Consider the following 27444-nt stretch of genomic DNA (forward strand, 5'->3'; position numbering starts at 1 on the left):
AGTGCTTATAATGTGCGGTGTTCCATGACCGTCGTTCTGGAATCTTCTCATTAAAGGATAAAACTGCATTTTAATTTAATTTTTTTTTCTTAAACTATATAGCTTGTGATGTCACACTCAATTATAAACTCATTTTAAAGTGATATGTCGTTTCTTATAGAGAGATAAATCAAGGCAATTGGCAATATACTTCTGTAACCGTCCATTAGGCACAGGGACGCCTGTGGCAGGGAATTCTCATAGACTGTGGTGTGAAAATGGAATATGGTGCAATAATTTAAATAGAGTAGGTACCAGCAGCTTTGTCTGTTCAACTGGTTGACTGAACAGGAATAGCTAGAGTGTGTAAAGGAGGCCACCAGTTTTTCTCCTAAAAATCGTGAAAGATGTTCCAGGGACGCCTGTTGCTCTGAGGGTTGAAGTCCAAATATCTTTAAAGAACCCCTTTCCTTAAGGAGACATATGTTTGCTCAATGGTGTTTATTGACGCTCAACTAAAAGAGTCTCTCTGCCCTCCAAGCCAATGTGTCTACTGACTTCTTTGTCAATGATTGATCTGGGAGGGAATCATCCGTATTGGTCACTGCCACAGACCAATAGGGAGTGAGCGTGCCTGAAGATTCTGTCAAAGAAAGAAATAAATGGGATCTGTCAGCACCAGTTTGAAGGGAACATCACACTACTATTCTGTGCCACAAACGTTGTCGGCAATTACGAACCGTCTCCGGACGTTCCAGAGACACCTCACGTGTAATTGAGTTCCATGAACAAGCTACATGTTGGCCTAGCCCCTCTTTACGTCTAAGTTGCTTAAACATGGGTGTGTGCCTGACCTGAAATACTCTGTGCTGCTGACACTCTAATGCACGTCTGTTTGTAAACTGTTCTGAAAAATGAATGCAATAGGTCTTTTTCCTCTCGTCAAAATTACAGACAAATGACACGAGGGAGCTATAATTACAGCGTCTTTCGTCATTGCAGTACAATAGTCCTCTGGCGCTCATGTAGGCTTCATACCGATATCGTTTTATCTGTACTATATCTGGAAGGCCCGAGGCACGGTTCTGACAAGCAGAACATTGATTACACTATTTGTTTTCAGAATTAAATGGCTGTTTATTTGTTGGCAATGATATCCATCGTGACTCCATCGCTGCACGCCAACAAGATTTTGCAATAGGTTCTGGTTTTTGTTTTCTCCCATCTGCTTAAATGGCAGAAAATCACATTTATGCTAAGGTTTTAGCTGCAAAACAAATTCTCCAGTTCCTGATTAAAGATGTATTGCAGTTTTTATCTTTTTTTGCACCATACGGTAAAATAAATAACATCACGGGGACAATATAACTGATACACGGTGGCTCAGTGATTAGCACTTCTGCCTTACAGCACTGGGGTCACGAGTTCCATTCCCGACCATGTCCTTATCTGTGTGGAGTTTGTATGTTCTCCCCGTGTTTGCGCGGGTTTTCTCCGGGTGCTCCGGTTTCCTCCCACACTCCAAAAAAAACATACTAGTAGGTTAATTGGCTGTTAACAAATTGACCCTAGTGTGTCTGTCTGTCTGTCTGTGTGTGTGTGTATGTTAAGGAATTCAGACTGTAAGCCCCAATGGGGTAGGGACTGATGTGTGTGAGTTCTCTGTACAGCGCTGCAGAATTAGTGGCGCTATATAAATAAATGGTAATAATAATAATAATAATAATATTTAATTGACTGCAATGACGCATCCATGGTCCATTATCTGGTCATAGTGTATAGGTGGCCTAGTCTTCGAAGGTATCAATAATACCTATTATAGTTTAAGACTTCTATATCATGAAAGGAGCACAAGTACCAATGAAGCTAGTGAATTATTAAACTGTATAAGTTCCATAGATTCTAAATGTACATTACATAACAATAGTTATCCAATGGGTTTGGAATATTATATATGCAAATAAGCTACACCCTATCTGGAGAATTGACTTCTGGGTTACCCATTTACAAGGCGGGCTTATGACCTAGTGCCTGGGTACTGAGAGTATAACACAGGCCAATGCTGTGGTGGCTTCTACAGCTCCGCCCTGAGCAAAAGAACCCTATCCTACACTGATGAGCAAAACAATCCATCTATAGGTTTGTATCTGTCTTACCACTAGACACTGTTATGTTTTGAATACCCAGTGGGTAAACACTATCATGAAAAAAGAGGCTAAATATAATGTTGCATGAACCTGATTATAACTCAGAGCTGACTTAGGGGCGATCACTGGGTGTAAGATAATATTGGGGTTTTTTTCATGACCTTTCGCTCTGTTTTTCTTTTACTACATTTGTTTCCGAACAATTGGTTATCGTCACGTTAATGCTTGTAGGGAATTTTTTAAATTGACGTTGTCCTAATAAGGACATATAATTAGCTCTTTTGGTGATTGAGGATAAGGTGCGGTTTGGCAGTTACTACCTCAGTTTGGCCAACCACTGCACTAATGTTGATTGTTTTATGGGACGTATAAAATAGACATTGTAGAAAGATCTTTTTACAAGTGTTGTTTAATGCCAAGTTATCTGAATGAAACATTTCCCTTCAGCCGATCTGATATTGTGTATTTCCAGGCAGTCAGTGGATTTCAACTGTCCCTTCATGGTTTCTGGTTGCAGCCATTTTGTGCACGGAACCGATATGTATATAGGTGCTGCCAAACCGTCCGGTAGGAAGCAGTGCCTCATGAATATTAGGCAGACCTCATGAATATTAGTCATGAAATGCTTGAGTGAGGAACTGGCAGGCTGGTGTTTCATAAATATTGTACCAGCCCACAAAATGGCTGCCCATTGGTGCTAGTTACACTGTTTGCTGTATGCGGGTAACAACTTAAGTAAATATGTATTTTTGCTTACATCTTTTTTCTGCATGTGATCGGAGCCTTAATAACTCCAAATAAGCCCATTACTGCGCTCAGTGTATACATCAGACACCACTGTCCCTTCATATACCTCACATACACTTATATAGACAATATACCTCCTTGTCACATCACATGCCACTGGGCAATTAGTTTACCCCATACAGCCAAAATACCTCACATGTCAGTATATAGTAAATATGCCCCATATAGACTAGTATGCCCGCCATCCGTAGCCACAGTAGTGGGCACAGCTGCCTCACAGTGCTGGGGTCATGGGTTCCATTCCAGCCAGGGCACTATTTGTATGGAGTTTGTATGTTCCCATGTGTTCCTCCACTTGCTCAGGTTCACTCCCACAGACCAAAAACATATTGGTAGGTTAATTGGCTTTTGACAAAATGGTGTTTGTAGTGTTTGTTTATATAGTAGGAATATTCTCTGTACAGCATTAATATAGTAGTGCTATATAAACAAACAATAATAATAATAATATGCCTCTATGGTTTCATATACCCCCATAGAGCATTGGAGACTACATGATCTAGCCGCATGTCCTTCGACCCATGGAGTTCACGCGGTATCCTCGGGCATCCACCATGTAATGAACCCCAGTCAGAGCCTATGTAACACACGGTGGGGCTTGGCAGGTCCGCTATTGTACGGAACATTTGTTTTAGTGAGGTCTGGTCAGCGATTTGTTTTATTCAAACCCAGTTCATAAAAAATGTCTACAAGGCTGGTTTAAGGCTATGGAATTCATTAAGCTTACTGATCAGAGATTTGTGAGGTAAAGCAATAGAAACATTGATCCACTATGGACCGGCACATAGCTTCCATCAGAGGGGTACCGTGGAATATGTATATGGGACCTGGATTGGGGGTGGTGTGCTGTGATTGGCTGCTGTTATACCTGTGACAGTAACTGATATTAGTATTGAATTACGCACACTTCTTTATCAGTTATACTGGAGGTGTTTAGCAATGTAGTACTGGAATAGATCTATGGGCGTTGGTGCCACCAGTTATGAAAGCCATTAATGCAGCGCTTTATAATTGTTGTAATCTCTTATACCACACATCTATATTCACTGTAATCCCATACAGTTTATGACTATACCAATTCAGTGCCAAGTCTGTTGGTAGAACGCCAGGAATATCGTTTTCTTATCTCATAAACTGTCCACAGGATATTTTAAATAGAAACTCATGGAGGAGATGAGTGAGCTGTAGACAGGGAATTATTGGGTGTTTATGCAATTATTAGACTTATGTCTTGTGCTAGATCTGAGGTATAAATTCCATCATTGTCCCATCAAACACGTTTTACAACGTGGAAATTTGCATTGTCTAAAAATGATTATAACGGTCCATGCGCCTGGAATGGAGGCAGCTCTAAACCAATATTCAGGAGAATGCAGACTCTCAATTAATCGGAAGCCGTGACATTACTAAGGCGTGAAGTGATTGACTGCACACCCATGAATATTGGTCCAGCTTTTCAAAAGACTCTCCTTTGGATGTAATTTATGAAGTGTAAAACGGTGGGTCCGCAAGGCAAGCATGATCTGTACAAGTGCACTAAGATTTCCATTGAAGTTCATCATCATCATCATCATCATCACCATTTATTTATATAGCGCCTCTGATTCCGCAGCGCTGTACAGAGAACTCATTGACATCAGTCCCTGCCAGTATGTTTTTGGAGTGTGGGAGGAAACTGGAGCACCCGGAGGAAACCCACGCAAACACAGGAAGAACATACAAACTCCTCATAGATAAGGCCATGGTTGGGAATTGAACTCATGACCCCAGTGCTGTAAGGCAGAAGTGCTAACCACTTAGCCACCGTGCTGCCCCACTTAGCCAAGTTCCTGCATTTGCAGAACAACATGGCCGTGTTTCCTGAAAAGCTGCAGTGGGGAGCAGTGTAGTACAGAGTAGTCACACCAATGCAGGAAAGTAAATAAGATTTGATTTTTCAAATTTAATTTTGCTGAGAAAGTTGACCTAAAGGATTGGAGTGGACTGGTTGTAAAGGTGTTCCTTCCAGACAGAGTGGTGCATTGCCATCTCCACCCTGCAAAAGGAATCCACTCTTGATCCAGCTCAAACCTGGCGAATTTCAGGTCTTTTAATTGGATCAACGAAAATAAGATGTTGCCCATGCTAACTAACTCTTGCTTTGTACTATAGATGAGGTGAAGAAAGCATCTTGTTGCCCTGAGAACCCACCGCCATTGCATTAGTTTTCTTAAATTTCCCTTTTTGGATTTTATTAATTATTACAACAACCCCCAAATATATACAAATAGTTCTCTAGGCTGAACCAATTAAATTTATAATTTCACTAAGAACCTGGTGCTTTGCTTTTTTGGGGTTTAGATCATTAATAGAAGTAATGCGTAAAAGATTCTATGTTACCGGTTACCAAAATCTTTTGTTGGCTTAATAACACTGCTGTAGCCACAAATGAACTGTAATTCATGGTAACCAATCAGACATTTGTGTTTCCTGTATTACAAAACAGAAAGGAAGCCTCTGACTGGTTGCCGTGGGCAACAACACATTTGTAGACATTCCATTTGATTAAATGATCCTCATTTTTAACTACTGATGTTGTCACTTGGGACAAAGGAGAAAGATATATTCGAATTAAATATAAATTTAAGTTTGTTGCGTTTTGATACCAGATGCAAGCTCAGAAAAGAGCGAACTTTACATAACAACCCAATAACCCTGTTGCTTCAGAGTAATGATACAATAACTTTAGTATAGTAGTTATAGCTACTAACAGCTATTTCCCAGATCACTATTTAATGAGCTAATTTGGATTCCAGCAATGGTAATTGGGTTTATCTGCAATGTTTTTTGCGTATGTCAACAAAACTTTATTGAAGCCTGACGAGTTACAGCACTTAAATAATTGTTTGAGAGATTGCCCAGGGTAGAACCTCTCTAAGATTTTACATAGATTACCGTGTTCCTGCATTTTTAATGCAGCAGATTGAGTAACTGCACTAGGTGAAAACTGCTTCAGTCAGGAAACTGTACCCATTGTGTTGGAGAACAGCCGGTATGAAGGAGAGAAGAGATGGATTACAGGTTCGTTGTTTAAGAGCATGTAGATTATATGGTGCTTGAAGCTGCTATTTTACTTTATTTCTTTGTGAAAATCTGTGTTCTGCTAAATGGAAGTGGTGATTAGTGGGTGGGATCAGTGATTGTGTATTGGTTGTTGTTGGTTATACATATTTATGGGCTAGCATCAACATTTCTCATAAACGAGGTAGAGAGGTTTGAAATTTATTTTGCTTTTTTTTTACCCATGTAACAAGTATGGGACTATCTGAGTGAGCTATGTACTGTACATGATCCTCTAGACAGACATGATATTCTATACACGTATATTACACTACACCCCCAACATGACCTGACCTCTGGACATGATCATAATACAATTCTATTACACTGTATACAGACATAGGACACTACACCCCCAACATGACCTGACCACTGGACATGATCATAATACAATTCTATTACACCCTATACAGACATAGGACACTACACCCCCAACATGACCTGACCCCTGGACATGATCATAATACAATTATATTACACTCTATACAGACATAGGACACTACACCCCCAACATGACCTGACCACTGGTCATGATTATAATACAATTCTATTACACTGTATACAGACATAGGACACTACACCCCCTACATGACCTGACCACTGGACATGATCATAATACAATTCTATTACACTGTATACAGACATAGGACACTACACCCCCAACATGACCTGACCACTGGACATGATCATAATACGATTCTATTACACTCTATACAGACATAGGACACTACACCTCCAACATGACCTGACCACTGGACATGATCATAATACAATTCTATTACACTCTATACAGACATAGGACACTACACCCCCAACATGACCTGACCACTGGACATGATCATAATACAATTCTATTACACTCTATACAGACATAGGACACTACACCTCCAACATGACCTGACCACTGGACATGATCATAATACAATTCTATTACACTCTATACAGACATAGGACACTACACCCCCAACATGACCTGACCACTGGACATGATCATAATACAATTCTATTACACTCTATACAGACATAGGACACTACACCTCCAACATGACCTGACCACTGGACATGATCATAATACAATTCTATTACACTCTATACAGACATAGGACACTACACCCCCAACATGACCTGACCACTGGACATGATCATAATACAATACTATTACACTGTATACAGACATAGGACACTACACCCTAACATGACCTGACCACTGGACATGATCATAATACAATTCTATTACACTCTATACAGACATAGGACACTACATCTCCAACATGACCTGACCACTGGACATGATCATAATACAATTCTATTACACTCTATACAGACATAGGACACTACACCTCCAACATGACCTGACCACTGGACATGATTATTATTATTATTATTATTATTATTATTAATTTTTATTTATAAGGCGCCACAAGGTGTCCGCAGCGCCGTACAGAGACAAACAAATTACAATACAATGGGATCATAATACAATTCTATTACACTCTATACAGACCTAGGACACTACACCCCCAACATGACCTGACCACTGGACATGATCATAATACAATTCTATTACACTGTATACAGACATAGGACACTACACCCCCAACATGACCTGACCACTGGACATGATCATAATACAATTCTATTACACTCTATACAGACATAGGACACTACACCTCCAACATGACCTGACCACTGGACATGATTATTATTATTATTATTATTATTATTATTATTATTATTATTATTAATTTTTATTTATAAGGCGCCACAAGGTGTCCGCAGCGCCGTACAGAGACAAACAAATTACAATACAATGGGATCATAATACAATTCTATTACACTCTATACAGACCTAGGACACTACACCCCCAACATGACCTGACCACTGGACATGATCATAATACAATTCTATTACACTGTATACAGACATAGGACACTACACCCCAACATGACCTGACCACTGGACATGATCATAATACAATTCTATTACACTGTATACAGACATAGGACACTACACCTCCAACATGACCTGACCACTGGACATAAATTCTAAGAGGTCATCTTTAATAACTTTGCATTTAATCCACAAACAGAATAACTGTAGTGATGTCATTCAGAAGTCATAATAAAGGAGTACTGAACAATTTCTCAATCTCTAAAACCAGACAAATCTCCAAAACATGGTACTGCCCCTAGAAATCAAGGAAATATGCATTGGTGTTTCAGATTTTTTTTCGATTGTTTTACAATATGGTTTCATGCTCTGTAGGGTGGTAGCATTGTTTTTTTTTCCCAAGGACATCTACAAACCTACTCTGTATAACATAAGTACTGTATCATTATATTGCATAATATTTCATTACACTGTCTAAATGACTTCCACGGACACCGAGATGTCTCCAGCTTGAGTTCATTTTTGAAAAAGTTTTATTTGTGCATTTGAATGTTTAGTTTTACTATTTATTTGATTGCAATCATGTTTTTTTGTCTTACTGTAGAGTAACCTATCAGAGAAATGACGACGATGAAGAAGAAGCCGCCAGGGAGAGGCGCCGGCGGGCTCGCCAAGAGCGACAACGGGGGCAGAAGGACGACGGAGAAGGGCACGAAGTTAATTCTCAGAATAGGTACATTTTAACCAGGCGTTTTTTTTTTTTTTAACATATTGTATCTGGCTTCCATAAAGGGGACATATTGTAATATTGTTCAATGTGTTGGACCACCCTGTGCTGGAAAAAAAAAATAATTGCATTATTTGAAAGGGTTGTGTTTTCGCTCCAAATCCATCAAACTTATGTTTTGTACAAAGTCATGGGAAAATAGTATCGGGAACAGCCGACTGTCTGCAGCGACAGGACAGGAAGCCAGAGTATCTCCAGTCACCCCTAAGAATGTAAATATGGCAGCGAGTTGAAAGGGAGGTTAAAAGTGTCCGTCTGCTTGTATGTCAAACTGTATTTACATTAAATGACTGTACATGAAGCAATTCAAGCAAATGTTTCAGCTTTATTTATATGTACAAGAACCCTAACACTACAGTAACACAGTGTCATTAACCAGGAACAGGGGAAAAATAGATCATAAATATTCCCCAAAAACCCTATCTGTGCGGTCGTGAGTGGCGATGGCTTTGAGTGTGGGGATTTATCAGTGTTTGTGGATAAGTAAAGTTGTCTGCAGGATACAGAGAAATGTAGATGGTTTATTCGACCATAGAGGTCATGTTTTCTATGGCATTACGGTAAAGGGTATTTCCATTTTTGAGCGGTTTTGCAATAGCAACCCTGACCATCCCACAAGTACATCAGTGGGTCCTTCTCTGCTATTGGCACAATGACGCAATGTTCTCCAATAATTTTTCTATACGCATTGCCAGGTCTATGGCCCAAAAATACGCAAAACCCATCAATGATCCTATCGATCATCATCTGAAATGTTTTATCAATTTATTATTAACCGTTAATTATATAGCGCCTAAATAAATCAGCCCCTGCCCCAGTATCAGCCGGTGTGTGTGGTCACCTTCCAATTGGATCCAATGAAGCCGTAATAAAGTTAATGGTCCATCCAGACTGCCCTTGTTTTGTTTTTTGTTTTTTGTTATTGTTTGGGGGAGGTTATTGTTCATTTTTCTTTACTCCATATTTTTCTATCTAAGTCTTAACATTATGATTGTCCTAGGTGTTCTAGAATTCTTTTATGGTACGACTCCCACCACAAGTGCTGGCTTGTGTTCCATAGATGTCACCATTCTAGAAACAAAAATCTTTCATATATTACCTTTTTAAGTCCTTCCTCCAGTTTCAAAGTCTGTCCCCTTTTTACTAGAAATCCTCTTATTTTTACTTTCCTAACTAAACCCTTTTAATAGGTTTGATATATTTGAATGTTTGTCATAGCACTCCTGTAATCTCAACATGTTCAGCTCTTAAAGTCTTTCCTGATGATAAGTTTTTAGTTATTCTGCCCATAGGCCCCATCCACCCTTTAGTAGCCCCGTTTTTTATTTCTGTTCATGTCTTTTGTAGATAGGACCTCTGGACCATACTTAGTACTTTTGGTCCTTCCTTACCATAAAGTGGTAATATAGTCCCCTCTTGCTGCTACTGATACCTCTTCCTATATAACCTAGTGTTCTACTGGCTCTTCCCACTGCTGACTAGGTGCTTATCTTTATTTTCTGATACTATAACGCCAAGTCCTTTTCCTCTGTTGTTGACAATACAACATCATGAATTATTTATGCTGATTTTGGATTTTTCTGTTTAATGTATCACATTTAATGTTCCGCACTTTAGTCCATTCTTCTACTTTCCCTAAATCACTATGCATTTATTTTGCTCCTTTTTGGGGTATCCTGCTACAAATCTTTGTATCCTCTTTAACAAGACTTACCCTCCCGTTGTAGACCACCAGTAATATCGCTAATAAGTACCTTAAACAAAACAGGACCCAGGACTGATACCCGGGGTTCTATATTATTACATAGCATGGTTCTAACTCTAGATAACAGGGAGTGTTGTTTCTTCCAGTGCCTACTTTTTGGAGGTTGTGGCATAACTTCTGGTAAGTTTTGCTCAACTTAAAAACAAATGAATATAGGACCCAATATAGTACTCTCAACGTTCTAATTTGGACCATTCAGTTAGCAGAAGTGTTGAATGGCTTAACACATATTTGCAAATGTGAGTGACTAAGACTTCTACATTTTATTTATAAACAGAAGGTAGCTTAATTTAGTCCTTTTTACTGTCTAACAGCAGTGTGCTTGGAATTGTGTGTAGATGACCCCTCCGTTTCGAAAAGTCATTGATTTCCGTCAGCATGCAGAAACCGATGCTTCATACATCTACCCAAGGTCTGTTTGACAGTGTATGATTTGACTTTTTTGTTTGTTTTTTTAACAGCATCACCGTAGATGAGACGAGATCTACTTCAATCACAAATGCTGACATATCGGCGGATGATGAAGCTGCATTGTTGGATAGACTGGCCAAGCGAGAGGAGAGACGCCAGAAGCGTTTAAAAGAGGCATTGGATCGTCAGAAGGAGTTTGATCCAACCATAACGACTAATGAAAGTTTATCGATCTCAAAAAGCAGCAGAAATGGAGAAGAGGAAGTCCAAGTAAATGACACCGCTCCTAAAGAAAACGATTCTGAAGCTCATAGAAAACATCATGAAGTTGAAGAGACGGAAACCGTGGATAAGTCCTTTGAGAAGAATGATAGGAAAGAAGAGGAGGTGGAATTCGTAGACACAGATCAAGCTGAGGTCGGCCAAGATGTACAGGATGAGGCACCTGAGGAATCTCTCATAGAGGAAAATCAGGTAGAAGTGACTTTCCAAATTAAAAATGCAGCGGTATCTAAGTTTGAAATAGGTGGGGAAGTGCAGATAGAGGCAGTGGTGACTAGACAGGACAATGAAAAGGAACAGGAAGATAGAGAAGCAGAAGAGAGGGAAAGGAAGGAAGAAGCAAAGCGTGAGGTGGTAGAGAGGGAAAGAGCTGAGTCAGAGAAAAGGGCAGCGGAGGAAAGGGATAGGCTCGTGGAAGAAGCGAAACACGAGGAGGCAGAGAGAAAAGCTGCCGAGGAGAGGGAAAGGTTGGAGGCAGAGAGAAAAGCTGCCGTGGAGAGGGAAAGGTTGGAGGCAGAGAGAAAAGCTGCCGAGGAAATTGAAGGGTTGGAGGCAGAGAAAAAAGCTGCCGAGGAGAGGGAAAGAATGGAGGCAGAACAGCGCGAGAAAGCTGAGGCAGAAGAGAGGGAGAGGCAAGAAGAAGAGAGGAGGGCAGCAGAGGAAAAGGCAGCGGCAGAAAGAAGGGCTCAAGAACAGCTAAAAGCAGAGCAGAAAAGGGCAGAGGAGGAAAGAAAAAGACTACAGGCAGAGGAAAAGCGGAAAGCAGACGAAAAAAAAGCAGCAGAAGAATGGGAAAAGAAAAAAGCAGAAGATAAAAAGTCAGCTGAAGAGAAGGCTAGGCTAGAATCTCTTAAAAAGAAAGAGGACAAATTAAAGGCAGAAGAGAAAAAAGACAAGAAAGCTGAGGACAAACAGGTAAAAGAGAAGAAGGTGGAGGAAAAGATCCAGCCAGCCTTCCTGAGGAAGCAGGTACATGGTTTCATGGCACTTTTTGCACCTGTGTCTTGGAAAATGGAATGACAGCCAAAATTTTGGGCCACACTCACACCCTTGTAATTCCGTAGAATTTACCGCCACTTCCTTGTGAACTTGTCTTGCTGAAAGCTCAGATTTTTGCTTGCACATTAACACCTTGCTTACAGCTCTCACTGCGCGTATAGCATGACTAAGCTCCCTTTAGCATCATGGAAAGGGGGACCAAAAAGCATGTAAAATTTGTAGCTGGATTTTTGAGGGTCACATTTTGGGGGTCACTGGTGGTGTAGGGTCACGTTTGCAACCAGCGTTTGAGTGTGTATCACAAGCTTTCATGAAGTCTAAACCACAGTCTCTCATTGGGCGGACCATGGCCATAAGGTGATCCATTATAATATCAATCCTCATATATGGCAAATAGTGTAAGGTAGCTAAGGGAAGTCATAAATTAAGAAAAAAAAAACAGTGACTCACTGTGTAGATTAAGATTAATGAGCATGGTGCAATTTAGGTTTCATTATGTGCTAACCAAAAAAATGTCTGCACTCCCAATTTAGGGAACAGTGGACTATTTTAATGATATACCACCAAATGACCATTCGTAGACTGGAATTATACCTCCCAGATTATTCATTGCTCCGGAATGGTATAAATGGTGTAGTTTCGCCGAAATGGGCTGTGTAAGGACTGCTAATGCTAAAATACAACTTGTAGTTTGTATTTTTTGCTAATACCTACTATAAAATCCCAGACCAAGTCAGAAAAATGTTCGAAATTGTATCTGTCCTTGGTATTTAGTTAAGTACAAACTATTCTTCTCTGTTAACAGCCATTTTATGCCAGAAAAGGCTTCCTATAGTGTCCTTGAATAGGCTTAAACATAACAATCTGGGGGTAGCTTTTCTAAAAGTTCCAAGAATGAAAAGCGGAGGTGTTGCCCATAGCAACCAATTAGATTCTAGGTATCATTTCACTAGTGCATTCTAGAACATGATAGCTAGCCTCTGATTGGTTGCTATGGTCAACACCTCCTCTTTTCCTTTAGTAAAAAATACCCCCTGGTGAGCATGGTGAATATGTTTTCCCGATGTTCCAACCTTATCTCAAATGTTATTAATTTTTATAAATCTAATAGATTTCGATAAAGGGAAATTTATTGACATTAAGCCCTCCTTTAACTTTCTTTTAAAGGAAGGTGTGAACCATAAAACACATTTTATAAATTAACCTTCTTGGGAAATTTGGCTCTCCCTGGCCTGAACAAAAAGTAGATCAGCCCAAGTTGTACATAAACACAGCTGTGCACTGTTCAGCACACTGCCGTTGTCAAGCACCGTATTGCCTGCAGGAGTGCAGCTTGGGGTAAATGTTGCACGTACACCCGTAGAGCATTTTCTAGAGTCACATGTCAATCTTAAATATGAAAAAGGGAGAAGACAAAGAAAATATATTTGAAGCTAAAAAGGACAAAGATGAGAGAGGGCGAGCAGGCTTCAAAAAACAGGAGGTAAACAATTTTTGTCTTTTTTGAAAAAAAAAATTTTTTTTGTATGTTTTCCGTTTTTTGTTAAGAGAAACCATGTCTAAGATTAGAGGACTTATTACATTTATTTTCCAATTTTAAACTTTGTGCAGTAGATAAAGTGGAAAGGACTAGATCAAATTGTAGCCAATTTTAGCATTAGAAGGTTACCAGCAGCACATAGTATTTCAGCTCCGTCCTGGTCCTGGTGTAGGCAGGCACGATATGGGCGGGGCTAGAACAACAGTTAGCCAATTAAAGCTTCTAAACGTTAATGATGGCAATGAATAGTAAGATCAGGCTCGTGTGAAACTGGTTCACGAAGATCTTGGAGTCAGCCGCACCTCTTCTTATATCCAAATGATGACTGAAGGACGGATATCTTTGCGCTCATTGGCCCATACGGTAAATGGGTTTTCTGAGCTCATGGACCATAGAGGCTGAGCGTGAGTGGAGGAAACTGTTGAGCACTGCATTATTCCTTCATCCATGCTCCGTGCTTGCTGAACGCAACATATAGTGGGCTGGGAGTTAATGCAGCGACATTGACAACTGGTGCACAGGAAAAGGTACTGTAAGCAATAGCAACCAATCAGATGATTACTTTCACTTGACAAAAAATGCAGCATTTGATTGGTTGCTATGGGTAACAACATCTTTTTCCTGCAACTGTTTTCATAAATCCCCCCCCAAGAATTAAGGCAGCCCCCTCCTATGCCAGGAACTACTGTGACCATTTAATCAATATTTATTTGGTTTAATTCTCTATTTCAACCTGGTTTCTCTATTTTCACTCTTCCGTTCAATCTTCTAACATTTTGTAAAGCAATACTTTCAATTAGTTTATTAGCTTACATAACAGAAATTTACACTTCTATTATTACAAATCACTTGGACAATACAATATCACCTGATCCCTCCTAATACTCAAAGACTAATCTGTTAATCAGTGAAAACAGCCGACTGTACTCTACACTTCAACAAAATTTTCTGCATTACATTTTATTAGAAACGCAGACAATGGTGCAAATGGTGTCTTACAGTATGGTAAGTATTACAGCCACATGTGTTCTAGCTATCGCTACAGTTTAATAAAGACGAATTGATCAAAGTCTTTGGGGTAGATTTAGTAAGACTTTCTAAACAGGAAAAGTGGAGGTGTTGCACACAGCAACCAATCAGATCCTAGCTATCATTTTCAAAAATGTACTAGGTAAATGATAGCTAGAATCTGATTGGTTGTTATGAACAATGCCTGAAATCGGAGAAGAGAGAATCTGAGAGCTTGATTTGACCATTTTCATTACTGCAGCAAATAAAACTGTTTATTATTTTTATAGTGTGGAGTTTCTACACTTATTTACGTGTCTTTCCTTGGTTGTTTGAACTGATCTGTTTACTACAAAAAAAAAAGAAAAAGGGTCATAATAGATTTTCTCCTACCAACTGGACCTACGGTGTGACCTTTAACTATCAGTATCGGCTGCATAGCAACTTCAGTGTATGTAACATGGGATGCTTTATCCACAAGGTTTGAATAAGGGGCTTTCTCAATTTGAAGCACCATGTCTAAAATCTAATACGTGTAATCTCCCTGTATTCCCACATTGGGTAGCAGAACTCCTTAGTGTAAGTGTGCGAGACACTCAGTGATCACAACAATTATACACTTTTTTTTATCAATGTGTTTCTAGATAATAGATTTCATACCGTAACTTGCAACTCAACTTTTTGTTATATTTGGTAAGACTCTTAAGAGTGTGAGTTCCGTTGCCATGGAAACGGCCTTGTTCTCACTATCACTTAGCTGCTCTTGCTCAATATAAGTCCTTGGTGATAGGTGAACTGGTCGATGTGTTAACTCTGGTATCAAGGCATAAGTATTGTTTAGGGTATTAACAAATATGATATTGACAAGTGTATAAGTAACACAATATTGGTTGTAGAATATAAAGAGAAGGAACGCAGTGCACCAAATGTCCTAAAAGCCGATTTATATATAGTTTTAATCGAATAAATTGATCAGTGGTGTTAAACTATTGCTTAAAGAGCACTTATTGTGTATACACTTGGACTCAACCATTCTCTGAGCTAAGCCAATTAGACTGTAGCCTATCAATTGACCAGAAGATGGTAACATCACCAAGGAACCTTTTGGACAATATTTATGAGACATGAACATTGTTCATAAGGTATTCCGTTCCAAAAATGTCTGTCTCGTGTACATTAGAGGAACATGCTCTTTAATCTGGCTCAGCCACCCCCTTCCATTTACAGCTGTTCAGTGTATTTAACGGCTGAAAAGGGTGGAATGCGATTGGACGCGAGCCATGGCCAATCACGTGCTACCCTTTTTAGAGAAAAGTGTTTATTATGTAAGTGACTGGTAATATAGATTTATAGGAATACGGGAGATTGATCACTGTATGTTCTGCAAACAACTTATATTGTCTCTTCTTGGTTTCTTAACTTTTCCTACCAGGTTAAGGATGAGAAAACTATTAAAGATAAGGGTACAAAAGAAGAATTAAAGGCCAGCTGGGAGCGCAAGAAAGGATTTCCAGAGACCAAAGCTCAAAATGGAGAAAGTTTACATGAAGTCACACCACAGAAGCTTAAACATATTGACAAATTTGGGTAATATATTCCTTTCGTAACCCTTACAACTCCATGTCCACGTTTTGTTTTGAATGAAAAGACATTGGGGTAGATTTATCAAACCTAAAAAGCAAAAGTGGAGGTGTTGCCCATAGCAACCAATCATATTCTGGCTATCATGTTCTAGAATGTAATCTAACAGCTGTACAGGGGAGGCATAGGAAGTACCTTCCTCTACCTCAGTGTCCGCAGGGGAAAATACATATTGATATGTCGCTATACACTTACTCCCACTGTCATTAGTGGGTAAGGCTAGGTACACAGTGAAGAATTTTCCAACCGACGTGTTATCTCAAACGATTGTACCTATGACTGAAGGTCCGATCAGTCTGCCACGATTTCCCTTCAGATCTGTGTTCTTCATCTGGTTCTTCATCTGGTCCTCTAGTCTTCAGAGAATGACAGCATATTATTCATTCATTCATTCATTATTGTCACATTGTCACACTAATTAAAACCGCCTTGTTATAGCTATCCACATGTCCTAACTAATTTCGTTCGCTTCTGTGACTCTGAAACTAAACATTCTGTCTCAGAACGAACAAATGAATTATTCCTTCTACAGCACTCTCTACATTTATTCACCGGGATATTCATCTCTAGCATCGGCTGAAAAGAACACAACGTCTGTAAACTCTATGGAGACCGTTAGCATGAGTGCATACACACTACATGATCGTTCGGTGATTGGTTGGAAAATATTAAACAGTACGACCAGCCAAATGAAACAATGATTGGCACTTTGGGACGACTTTAGATCATTGCGTCACTATACACTCTAACCCGACTTCTGACAATCTGAACAATCGTATGTCGGCTGATTGGAAGTATTTTGTGCGATCATCGGACCAGTGTTTACCTAGCCTAAACGTCACCGCTGCCTGGCATTAGAGGGAGGGGCCCTAGGAAGGTCTCTGCTGGAATTGTGTGGCCTGAGATAAAGTTCTCGTGTTTTGGTAGCTATGGTCCTGGTGAAACTAGATGGAGGTGGGACACCATCAAGAAAACCTTTTTATACAGTTTCCATCTTTGGGGCGCTTTCTGCATATTTTTTGTTTTCCCACTGTTCATACATGTTGTCTACTGGAGAAATTGCAAACGCCTGTAAACACTTTTCAGTCACCTCAGACTAGAGATCATTAATCCTTATCCTAGTCTTTTTAAAGCAACGCAAAAAGCAACATGTGTACGGGCTGTAAAATGCTGAAATACCACTTGTCTAAACGAGCACTTAGACGCTAGTCACTTATTTTAAATTTGTTGTGTGAGATATGCGCTTCTCACTATTTATAGTTTTATCCTTTTCTATTTTTGTCTTTTGCTTTCATTGGAACTTTGTGTGTTACATTCCCATACTCAGTAATTTATAGAATCTTAAGTGCTTTTCCAATATTTGATGTCCGGACCGCCAGAACCGTTCTGTCCTGCTTATATTTCTGTCGCCGTTTTCATCCAGAATGCACAGCTGCTGGGTGACGCTTCATATTTAGAATTGTAAAGGGCTTGGAGTGAACTTGTCATCTTTGACCTGAGGAAGGCTTGGGAAAACCGAATTGCTGTAGCTTGTGTGGCTTCTATTAACTTGTTCACAGAACAGTTCCAATGAATTTCAAGTGCCGATGTTATTCCCATGCCGGAGAAATCTTACTTTTAAATGCAGTCTAGGTTTTCTTGCCAGCTTCCTTTTCAGACAGGCCCTTTATCGTTTTAAAATCTACTGTGTATCCATTATGTCAACCAAAGTGAAATGCAGTCCGGTGCCGAACGAAACAGTTACTGCTCAAAACAGGACTGTCTATAGGGTGAGGGATTATTGTAGCTGTTGTAGCTGTGCTATTTGGATGTGTGATAGAGGGATTTTTTTGTGATTTTTTTTTTTAATTGAAGCCTGAGGTGCAGCGCCTCCAATCGCCCAGTGCTTGAGAGTTTGAATTTTTTCCTAAAAAAAGGGGACCCCGTTCTTCCCTATCCCCCCCGTAGCCATAAGGGGGATAAGTGTTTTAAGGCCCACCTCAAGGCTCGAGTGGGCCCCTTTCTTCCTTAGGTTGATTGAGGCTTCCCACGGGGAACTGGTTTTTAAACTCTCCCCAGAAGGAGACAGCCTATGATAGCTTGAGGAGAGGGTAGCCCCTAAGGGCCTAAGCCAAACCCCTTAAAAACAGACATGACAAAAATGCAAAAAAGTGCATAGTGCTAAGTGCTCGTGTCCAAAAACTGGAAAAGGAAAAAGTGCCCGTAGTCCCAGGCCCAACTGCCGAACGGTATAAGAATTTGTCTTGCCCAGCCATAAGGCCAGGGCAAAGAAATAAAAGGTGCTGGAGGGAAGATCGAGTGGTAGAGATTTATAGGTATCCACAGTGAGCTGTGAAAGGACTCCAGCCACAGACGCGTTTCTCTGTGTGTTTCACCCATACATGAAATGCGTTATGGAGGGAAAATTAGACCACTCCCATGAGGGGTTTACAGGTCTGTTTGGAAATGTGATGTAGACTATTCTAGGGTCCTATGAATATACATTGCAAACTTATTTAGAGTTATTTACATTATACTTTTGTGTTTACAGTATGTTATACTTTCTTATGTCTTTATTTTATGTTCTTTATTTTTTTTTAAGTGGAATGAAAGGTCACCCCAGCACTGATGAGACAGACTCTGGATCCAAGGTGGAAGCAGGGAAGAGGCTGGAGGACCTTCGTCGTCGCAAAGGTGACACCGAAACTGGAGAGTTTGAGAAGTTAAAACAGAAACAGCAGGAAGCCTCCCAGGAGCTGGAGGAGCTGAAGAAGAGACGCGAGGAGCGGAAGAAGATAATGGAAGAGGAAGAACAGAGGAAGAAGCAGGAAGAGGCGGAGAGAAAAGCCAAGGAAGAGGTAGGACATGGTCACTGCAGACAGGAGTGGCAGCCCTTTTGTGCACTGAACGTCCATGTTGTGCTCTGAACAATGACAGTGAAAGGCTTTCTCCTAGCGAGCGCCTCATAAAGATTTGGTCCAAGAACTTCAGTGATGGCACAAAAAAAACACACAAAACGGCTGCCTCAACAGCTGCTGTGTGACAAAAATTAAATAAATAAAATAAAAACTCCATGAAAGAGTCATAAAAACAAGCTTATTGGTCTATCACATCGCTACAAGATCACTTTACGACCCCTATGTGGAAAAATAAAAATTACTTCTCTCTAGTATAGCACCACGATTCATATATATATATATTTTTTATTTCTTAGGAAGAGAAGAAGAGGCTTAAGGAGGAAATAGAAAGGAGACGAGCGGAAGCTGCAGAAAAACGCCAGAAACTTCCAGACGATGGATTACCGGAAGACAAGAAACCGTTTAAGTGTTTTACCCCTAAAGGTTCATATCCTAAGGTACAGAGGCAAAATAATTTCATTTTGGTTTAGTGATATTTGTGTAGCTTTTATATGTGTTATATTTTACATTTTATAATATATTTTATATATAAATTTATATTACTATATATAAAATTATTTTTTCTTAAATGACGTTGTTGGGGCGCCAGTTTCAACTGAGGCAGCTGATTGGACAGTCTAGGACATCCATCCAATCAGCTGATTGGACAACATGGCAGGTTACATTCTGCTGCTAGCTCTGGAGAATAGATTACAGGCTACAATGAGTTTGGATTTCTTCTGAACCCTGAGGATTCCGTGGGTGGGATATTTGCCTTTCTACTAGTTGGGTGGAGGGGGGTTCTCTTATTCAGCAGCAGTGTATGGAAATGTACAGTGCATGTCTAGGATATCACATGTCGTTGGCACTACGGTTCTAAGGGCGGCAGAGAAATGGTTCTGTGTTCATTTCCTTAAACCGTTTTCCACCCCAAAAAAAAACACCTCTCCCTGTGCAATAGAATTGTGGAAATGAATAATAAATACTCTCTTTCCGGCCTGTTAACAGAGAGTCCAGAGCTCAGTCTTTCTGCAGCCAAATCGTTTGGTCTCTTCTCAATTTCGTTTCTTCTCCTGCCTGCCTGTTCTACAATATTCCATATTGTGCTATTTATGTAGCACACAGTAATAATCTAGTGTCGGCAGGAGAGCAAAGGTGAGATGTACACTGACAGCTTATCAAAGGCACGCTGTTACCATGGGAACCACTGTGCATATTGCAACAGGTTATGTTGTAATGATAAATAAAATACGCTTACAGTTGCATAGAATGGGGTTTTACCCTTTAGGTGGGCACTCCCTTTACATTTTTGGAAAGTTAGTCTTTGCTGATCGCTCATTTAGCCGTTCTTAAACCATGATGGCATTTGGAAGTACGGGATGGAAATGTGTTGAAGATTTATTACATGTCTGTCAATATTCCCGATAGCAGAATTTAGACAGTTTTAGTCACACCCCAATCTGCAAAGACCACACAGATTTCATATTAGAGAATTTCTCATTCCCACACCCCTGCTCCTATCAGCCATTATGTGTGAGACCATGCTCAATTCCTACTCCCATGTTCCTTTCAACCATTTTATTTAAGACCATGCTCCATTTCCACACCCTTGCTCCTCTCAGCCATTTTATGTGAGACCATGTCCCATTCCCGCTTCCCTGCTCCTTTCAGCCATTTTATGTGAGACCATGTCCCATTCCCACTCCCCTGCTCTTTTCAGTCATTTTTTGTGAGACCATGCCCTATTCCCACATCAATTTCCTTTCAGCCATTTTATGTGAGACCATATCCCATTCCCCTTCTCCTTTCAGCCATTTAATGTGATACCATGTCCCATTCCTAGTACCATGTTCCTTTCACCCATTTTATGTGAGACCATGTCCCATTCCTAGTCCCATGTTCCTTTCAGACATTTTATGGGAGACCATGTCCCATTCCTAGTCCCATGTTCCTCTCAGTCATTGTATGTGAGACCATGTCCCATTCCTAGTCCCATGTTCCTTTCAGACATTTTATGGGAGACCATGTCCCATTCCTAGTCCCATGTTCCTCTCAGTCATTGTATGTGAGACCATGTCCCATTCCTAGTCCCATGTTTCTTTCAGACATTTTATGTGAGACCATGTCCCATTCCTAGTCCCATGTTCCTTTCAGACATTTTATGGGAGACCATGTCCCATTCCTAGTCCCGTGTTCCTCTCAGTCATTGTATGTGAGACCATGTCCCATTCCTAGTCCCATGTTCCTCTCAGTCATTGTATGTGAGACCATGTCCCATTCCTAATCCCATGTTCCTCTCAGTCATTTTATGTAAGACCATGTCCTCTTCCCGCTCCCTTGCTCCTTCCAGCCTCTGTAATTGGCACTGTTGGTAGGTATGCCTAAACAAAGTGCAGACAGCTGTTTTGTATCCTGATCCGATACACCTATGATGACAGATTATTAATTCACAAGAGACTGGTGACATGACTGAGCTATGAGGTAGTTCTATATATCGGTGACTGATACAGTTTAAAGAATGTGCTCTGATGTGCTAACAATTGGATTCCCAATGAATAATATGTATATCTTCCTTTCTTTTGTTTTTTTACAGAAGTACTTTGTAATTTTATATAGTGTATGTTATTAAAAAACGTTTTGTGGTGTGTTCAGTATTTTAGTGGTGGATTATAAAATGGTGAACTGACTTAAGAAAAAAAAATATTAAAATTATAAAAGGAATACAAGACAAGAAATTTATGATCAACAAATTGTTAATTATTGATGGGTTTCTGAATGAATTTACTGGATCTGTTTCCTGTGTAACTGTATATGTAGCTGTTAGGTGTAAATAACTGTACAAAGGATTGTAAAGGTTCCTATTATCATAATAGAAAAACAATTGAAGTCAATACTAAGATTTTCTTAAATCTTTTTAGCATTTCATTAAAGCATTCCACCCATGTGTTTTTTTTTTTATTATTTTGTTTGCTTTTTTAGATTAGCCTTCGCTGTTTGTGAAATGGAACATGCATGCAGAATACGTTGTCATGTGTTTGTGTGTGAAATGATTTACCAAATTCTAGACATTTTATTGTTTGAAACCGATTGGAGTCTAGAGTTTGCCCCCAAACCACCCACGTTTTATTCAAGTGATGTCAATTAGGGATACAAATTTGGCTAAAATAATTAGGCAAGTAATTAATTTACAAAAATCAGCCAAAAATTGGTCTACTCTCCCATCTCTAATAGCAATGACCCACTCAGGATTACACTAGTAGCGCCCCCCCCCCTATTGATTGCACCAGCATTGCCCGAAATATATTCTACCAGTATGGGCCAACCAATATAAATCACCTCCTCAGTGCCTCCATATTGCCTATACCAGGGTTACCTCTATACTGATTATACCAGCAGTACCTCAGGCATTATGCTATCAGTGTTCCCATATACATTATACAAATAGAGTATATATATAATATATATGTGTATATATATATATATATATATATATATATATATATATATATATATATATATATAAAAGTTAACCCGTGCATGATACTCATGCATTCTAGTCAAATCAAGGTACTTAAGGTGTTAAAAACTCCCCACTGTCACCCCCGGCAACCACCAACCACCAACCACTCCCAACTGTCACTTCTCCTTCAAGAAATATATAGGTCAGTGTATAACTCTGCCCAGCAGGTGGCGCTGCAGCTTGGTTTTTTTTTTCCCCCACACACGCCACTAGGCTTTTATATAGTAGATATATATATCTATATATATATATATATATATATATATATATATATCTATATATATATATAAAACTTGGTATACACATAACATTGTTGTAGCAGCATAATGTATCTTAATGGTCAGTGTGAGACACCCAAACAGTAAGATGGTTCTAATACGGGGCTTACTCCACATAATGTGAAATACTTATGAATCTGTTTCTGAGTGTTGCAATAATTTATGAGCCTGAGGTTTGATAACCTCACCAGTTACTTTGTTTCAATACATTAATTACTGCAGCATTTATTCGTCTTCAGACCTATATATTTTGGTCTCATAGCAGCGGTTCCTAGTTTCGAAGAGGCCTTCAGGACCAAATTACCAATATACCGTTTATGTTATTACTTATATACTGACTACATTTTTTATATTTATAAGTGTTTTTTTTTTTTTTTTTTAAAGCAATTAATGGATATTTTAGACCGACCTATTTGTGAAGTTACACAAAGGACTCCAACTTGTTTTCTGCGTTTGGGCCAAAAGTTGTAGTAGCCCCCCCCAGAACTTTTATAATAGAACCACTCACCATAATGGCCCCAATCTCTAGAGATTTTTGGACTGTTCAGTCTTCTTTTCAAATTAGTTTTTCTGATCCCAGCTGTATCGCGGGCTATGTTTTTATTACAGCAAATATTCTTTTATCTTCCTCCTTGTACTGTATGTGGCTGTGTTATTTACTAGGTCATGTTTACAGAGACATGCTGCCACCTAGTGTTTGACACCAGAAGCTGCTCCATATCTGTATTAATTATTTGCATAATTTTAACTTATGGGTGTATTTGGGCATTGCCTTTCACTTTTTTCAGCCAGTAAGCCAACAGATTATGATGACAAATGTAATTATTTTGCAGAGTCTATTTAGAGGTCGTACGTGTGTTGGTGACTGCACTGACCACAAAAATTTGCAAGTAGCCCCCATCTCTCACTTGAGTATACTGTATACCCCACATACAAGCCAACGTTAATATTCATTAAACATTAACTCTTGACTATGCCCCCGATCAGCCCAGCCCTTTCATCTACCCAACCATGACCTGATCCGTCTTGGCCATGTCTGAGACCCGTTAGCCGCCGCGGCCCAGAGCATTGACATTGATTCCCTGCATCGTGATACCCAGTCCAAGCTTTTAAAACTGTATCTCACCTGGCTATGAGCACTGCCCTGCATCACTCAAACATCTAAACAGATTTTATATATTGTTCTAAGTTAAAGCATTCAATCAGAAGTAGTCAGGTAGACAGATGGAGAGATTGTGGTATATGAGCAGAAAATTGTGTTTTGTTTTTTGTTTTGTTCCCCCTGGTGGTTGGTTCTCTGCATAATTGTAATTCCTGCACACACATATGGAGCAGATTTCATTGCACACTCTTGAGGGGCGTTTAACACAAAAGTCTGAGCATGTCAGAGATACAGCTGTTCACTATAGCAGAAAAGGGTGAAATATCATTATCATCATCATCATCATTTATTTATATAGCGCCAGCAAATTCCGTAGCGCTTTACAATTGGGAACAAACATTAATAAAACAATACTGGGTAATACATACAGACAGAGAGGTAAGAGAACCCTGCTCGCAAGCTTACAGTCTATGGGACAATGGGAGTTTGATACACAAGGGCATGTGCTACATCATATTGCACACTTTGCACATATTGATCTATCTGATTGGTGAGTCAAGTGATGCACTACAGTTGGCTCCATCTGCTGCCTAAACTACCTTTTGTTTTGCATGGCTGTTTTTGTTTGTTTTTGTTTTTGTTTTTAAACCAAGGTGTGTGTTTTGCAAATATTTGCAAAGTGTTTTGTGTGGTAGTATGATCTATTGCCTTGTTTATCGTTCTTTAATATCATATAGTTAATTATCACTACTTGACTAGTATGGTAAGCAAATAAAACTATAATTTATTATTATCGTTCTATTCTAGATTGAGGAGCGGGCGGAGTTTTTGAATAAATCGGCTCAGAAAAGGTGAGTGGTAATAGTATATTAGTGTACAAGTTGTATCATTAGCATCATCTATTTATATAGCGCCACTGATTCCGCAGCGCTGTACAGAGAGCTCACTCACATCAGTCCCTGCTCCATTGGAGCTTACAGACTAAATTCCTAACACACACAGACAGACTGAGAGACTAAAGTCAATTTAATAGCAGCCAATTAACATACTAGTATATTTTTGGAGTGTGGGAGGAAACCGGAGCACCTGGAGGAAACCCACGCAAACACGGGGAGAGCATACAAACTCCACACAGATAAGGCCATGGTCGGGAATCAACCTCATGACCCAGTGTTTCTATTAAATTAAATAAAATTGTATCAATTAATGATTGTTTGTCTTCTTGGGTCTTCATCAGTTTGAATACAGTGAGGGTAACTCAATTATGTAGATTGCCTGCGGACAACTTAACACACCCTTTAAGTTTATTGCTTACATACACAAACATTATAAGTATATATTGTTAGTATCTGCTGTATATAAATGACAGCTCCACTTTAGAAATGATCTAAAAGCTACTGTCAAAGAGAAATGCTTTATATTTACTAAATATTAATAAAAATGCCTATGATAATAGGTCATGGTGTTTATGTAAAACTGGGTTATAAGTTGTGACCCATGCTGAAATATTGATTCCACCTGTAATACAATCCAGTTACGGGGATGGGATCTCATATCGGAAAACCAGTTATCCAGATAGTTTCTAAAACAATGGTAAACGATTGTTGCTTCTCCGTAATACGAGGTGATTGAGTTCACCGTGAGTTGCCTCGCATGTCACCTATCTGCGTCTAATCTCTGTCATTATCAGCGTCTAAGCCAGGGGAAAACGCAGGATTTGTAGAGGGGGGTTTCCACACCACGCCGCAAGTGGGCGTAGCCAGCATGCATGGGGGCGTGGCTATAATTTTAGACAGTGCTTGGCTGCTCTCCAACTCTTCCTATCCCCATAATATACATGGGCAATGCTGCGTGGACTACTGTTAGGTGCACGCAGCTCTCCCTTTTCAAGCAGAACTGTGTGAAGCAGGAGAAGGGTCCAGCCACCTCAATTATACAGTGCCCCAGGCTTGGAGGGGGGTTTCCAGGCACTAGGAAACACCCCCTCAGTTTGCCTATGTAAGCTATTCATTTATGAGACCCGCAATGCTCATAGAGAATGAAAATATCGGGCTCGATTTTGCTAGTTTTGGCTTCAACCTGCTGTGTGGGGGAGCAGGTGGTTTAGAAATAAGTTCATGAGGTGGAAATGTCATTTAATTACTATTTGCTGCATAGCACTTTTCTAGAATGTCTACATAATTTTGTTAATACACTTTGCACAGTGGTTAGATTCATAATACAGTGCAAAATATGCAGAAAGATCGAAGTCAATCTTATGTTTTTAACAAATCTACTTTCATTATTAAGTGATTCCTGTCACACAAAGGGTTAGCAATCAAAAGTCCATTAGACCTTCTTTCAAAAGCAAATCACACAATAAAATGTGCAATCTCTCGGAACTCCCTTGACGTCAATCCAGACTGTGGTTTCAAGGCGATTGTCTGGAATCGGCACCTTAATTGTTCTCCGGTGTTCAGTTTACTTCCTCTTTTCATGATTCCTAACAGAAACCATTCTGTTCTCAGGCAAATCCCCATTAAAATGTGACAAGTCTTCTAAAAGAAGGCTTTGTTTCCATGATTAAAGCGGGCCACGTCTTTCCCAGACACTCAGACAGCCATCTTTAATTTGTGATCTTATCTGCAGTGGCCGTAGCCAGAGGAAGTGGAAAACTAATGTTGCAGTTCATTACCACGTAACACTAGTCGTGATACTATAAACTATACCCTTATCTCTCTTCAGCTGTCATTCTACACTGTCAACACCAGAGGGCAGGCTCTCTTTTAGTCCAATAAAAGCAGAGAACATCTGGACTCTCAGAATTTATACCAATATGTTTTAGGACTGAAGTCATAACGGACCTGGCACCTCTGTAACTGGTGTCTTACGAGCCCCGCGGAGCATTATAAACATGCCTTTGTTGTCTGCGTCGTTTTACGCGCAGGTGTTCTATTTTCATGATGTACATTTTGCCTTGACGTAGTTTACACCACGGCCTCTCAAGCTGTTAACAACGTTTTAAATCCTTTTTAAAGTTAAACGATGTCCTATTTTTTTTAAATAGGGATTATTTTTTATTGTAAATGCTCAGTAAAATGCGGCATGAGTTACTCTGCGCGCACTGCCCTTATTTCTCTGGAGTATGAAGGTAAAAATGTGTTTTGTTTCCATTTTCCTGAATTGTGCATAAAAAACTCAAATCAACATTTCAGCAGCACTTAAAAAATGTGGACTTTGTTGCAGATTTTACTTGTTAACTGTACTTTGATTGTATAAAATCTTACTGATCTTTACATTAATCTAAGCCTCTCCCGCTTACCCTGCTAGTAT

The 27444-nt window shown here is 39.6% G+C and overlaps 1 protein-coding gene across 7 annotated transcripts in view; it reads left to right on the top strand.

The window, feature by feature from the left end:
* CALD1 (caldesmon 1) overlaps positions 1–27444 on the top strand; it is a 143066-nt gene that overhangs the window by 103221 nt on the left and 12401 nt on the right. For 4 of the 7 annotated variants that reach the window (XM_075210232.1, XM_075210234.1, XM_075210235.1 and 1 more), the window contains 7 exons: positions 8528–8656; positions 10937–12137; positions 13573–13650; positions 16148–16302; positions 18938–19193; positions 19550–19690; positions 24940–24983. In XM_075210232.1, the coding sequence (XP_075066333.1) occupies positions 8528–8656; positions 10937–12137; positions 13573–13650; positions 16148–16302; positions 18938–19193; positions 19550–19690; positions 24940–24983 (2004 nt within the window). The remainder of the gene's footprint in view (positions 1–8527; positions 8657–10936; positions 12138–13572; positions 13651–16147; positions 16303–18937; positions 19194–19549; positions 19691–24939; positions 24984–27444) is intronic. The other 3 variants (XM_075210238.1, XM_075210239.1, XM_075210237.1) reach the window with 2 other exon arrangements.

The sequence above is a fragment of the Mixophyes fleayi genome, chromosome 4, assembly GCF_038048845.1.
Source record: "Mixophyes fleayi isolate aMixFle1 chromosome 4, aMixFle1.hap1, whole genome shotgun sequence".
NCBI lineage: Eukaryota > Metazoa > Chordata > Amphibia > Anura > Limnodynastidae > Mixophyes > Mixophyes fleayi.